This window comes from Olea europaea, unplaced genomic scaffold (genome assembly GCF_002742605.1).
Source record: "Olea europaea var. sylvestris unplaced genomic scaffold, O_europaea_v1 scaffold18228, whole genome shotgun sequence".
Taxonomy (NCBI): Eukaryota; Viridiplantae; Streptophyta; class Magnoliopsida; order Lamiales; family Oleaceae; genus Olea; species Olea europaea.
The window spans coordinates 1-2,165 of NW_019235988.1; the positions used below are offsets into that span (position 1 = coordinate 1).

The 2,165-nt window shown below is 42.3% G+C and overlaps 1 protein-coding gene across 1 annotated transcript; it reads right to left on the reverse strand.

Moving 5' to 3' along the window:
* Positions 1-5: 5 nt before the first annotated feature.
* LOC111378497 (subtilisin-like protease SBT5.6) lies at positions 6-1,900 on the reverse strand (the record flags this gene model as incomplete). The annotated part of the gene is made up of 5 exons (XM_023001711.1): positions 1,794-1,900; positions 1,142-1,703; positions 951-1,048; positions 490-844; positions 6-389 (listed from the first exon to the last, which is right to left on the reverse strand). Coding segments are annotated over exons 2-5 (1,116 nt in total), but the record flags the coding sequence as incomplete, so codon positions are not given.
* Positions 1,901-2,165: the final 265 nt, after the last annotated feature.

A 2,165-nucleotide genomic window follows, 5' to 3' on the forward strand; every position in this document is an offset into this window, starting at 1 on the left:
ACGGTGTTGTTATAGTTGCAAAGAAAAAGAAGATAGTCAGTGTAATTTGAGTCGTAAACCAGGCCTGGATCCATTGCTTTTGCTGGTTGGAAGTGCCCCGAGCCATAATGGAAGGGAGTTGCTGGATTTTCAATGGCATCGGTTATCGGGGTGCCGACGTTGTTGGTTTGAGTGCTGGAAGTCATCAGTGCTGATCTTATGGCGGCACTGCTCCAATCTGGATGCGCTGCCTTGAGCAGGGCGGCTGCTGCCGCTACGTGAGGGCAAGACATGGAAGTCCCTGAGAGAACGTTGTATTTCACCACCCGGTTATCTGAGAATAGTCCAGTGGGAGAGCTTGCCTCGCTCCATGCTGCCAAGATATTTAGCCCTGGCGCAGTTATATCGGGCTGTAAATCAGTGGCAGCCATCAATCATTGTACGTGTAGAAAACAATTTAACACTAACAACTTAAATTTTAGATGAAGCGAATAAAAGAGTACTAAATACCTTTAGAATGTTGGGTTCAAGGCCATTTGGACCTGTAGAGGAGAAGGCGGCCATGAATGGCGACTGTTTACTACCCAAAACAGTTCTCGCTAGAACTATTCTTGCGGTTGGATTTTTGTTGGTTCTTATGTAATTGAGAATAGTGGCTGAATCATTTGAAAATATGGCAGTTCCAGGAAGTACATGAGCATCAACTGATACTCCAATTCCATCCAAAGGATTCTGCAAAATGAACCCTGCGCCGCCTGCTCTTTTCACCTCCATACCTTTTTCTACATTACTTGAATTTCCCTTCAAGCACAAAACTATTTTCCCCTGCACAATTTCTTGTGAAAGAGTTCCAGAAAGGCATAACCTGGAAAAGATCAGGTGCAAAAGGGTCAAGAAATTTTCCAGATGGCTTGTTTGGTAAGGTGGAGTACCATGAATTGAATGTGCTCCTTATAAATTATTATAATTACCCGGTGGTACCATTAGTTGTTGTTCCAGGGGCTTCTGCATCTCCAGCATAAACTAAAGGGCGCACAGTGTTTAACTTGTATGGCGTTACAGTTTGACCCTGGATCAATAACCATGGCAATAGATTTAAATTTCTCAAAACCAATGAAATTTGAAGGACCTGAAATCAAGAGTATAATGAAAGAGAATTTACTTCAATTTTCATTCCATTCCCCAGCAGAACAGGCGAGTTGAAAATCCGATCAATGCTACTGGCCCCCACCGTAAGTATCCAGGGCGCCACATTTATTACCGTTGATGGGGCCGGGCCCCAATTTCCAGCACTCGCCACCACTACAATATTTTTCTTGGCTGCGTGCAGTGCTCCCAGAGCAATCCCATCTTTTGTGTATTCGATATTCTGATATGGTGTGATCGAGATGCTTATTACATGGACACCATCGGCAATGGCATCATCAAAGGCTGCCAGCATATCTTCGTCAAAACATGTGCCCTCTAGTACCTTCGACTGACTGGGGATCGTCCAACACACTTTGTAAATTGCAAGTCGCGCAAGAAGAGCTCCACCTTTGGCTGTGCCACTGGCAAAGCCGCCAAGAAGTGAGGTGATGTGAACTTCACGGCCTGCCACGGTCGAAGCTGTGTGGGTCCCATGTCCTTCTCTATCGCGTGCAGATCGATAATTTATTGTCTCATTCAATGGGCCGTAATATGCTTCTTAACCTTTTAAATAGTAGCGCGCTCCTATCAATTTTCTACAGAAGATTGATTTTAACATCAGACGTTAATAATATTTTGTTTATCGTAATTAAAATATATGTCATGGAAAATTAAAATTAATTTACCTGTTGCAGTGAGATGAGTTAAAAGCTACTCCAGATTCGCAGATTCCTTTCCATGAACTCGGAATGGGTTCCATTCCTTCATCACTAAAACTCTCTGACTCTGGCCATACTCCTGCTCAATGAAATTGCATTATTAGAATCTTACTTTTACTGATAAAGTTGTTAATTCTGTCTAAAACCATCAAAATTTTGTAGTTTCATGACTTGTTCACTAATGTGGAATATATTGTCTTTGATGGTATTAAAGAACAATAAAACAGCTAAAATTTTGTTTGTTGTACTGTCTAGTAACATCCCCTGGTGCATACCAAATATACCCTTAGGGTCGGAGGATCTTGTCTGGTTAAGCACAATATTTTCAAACATGCAAGC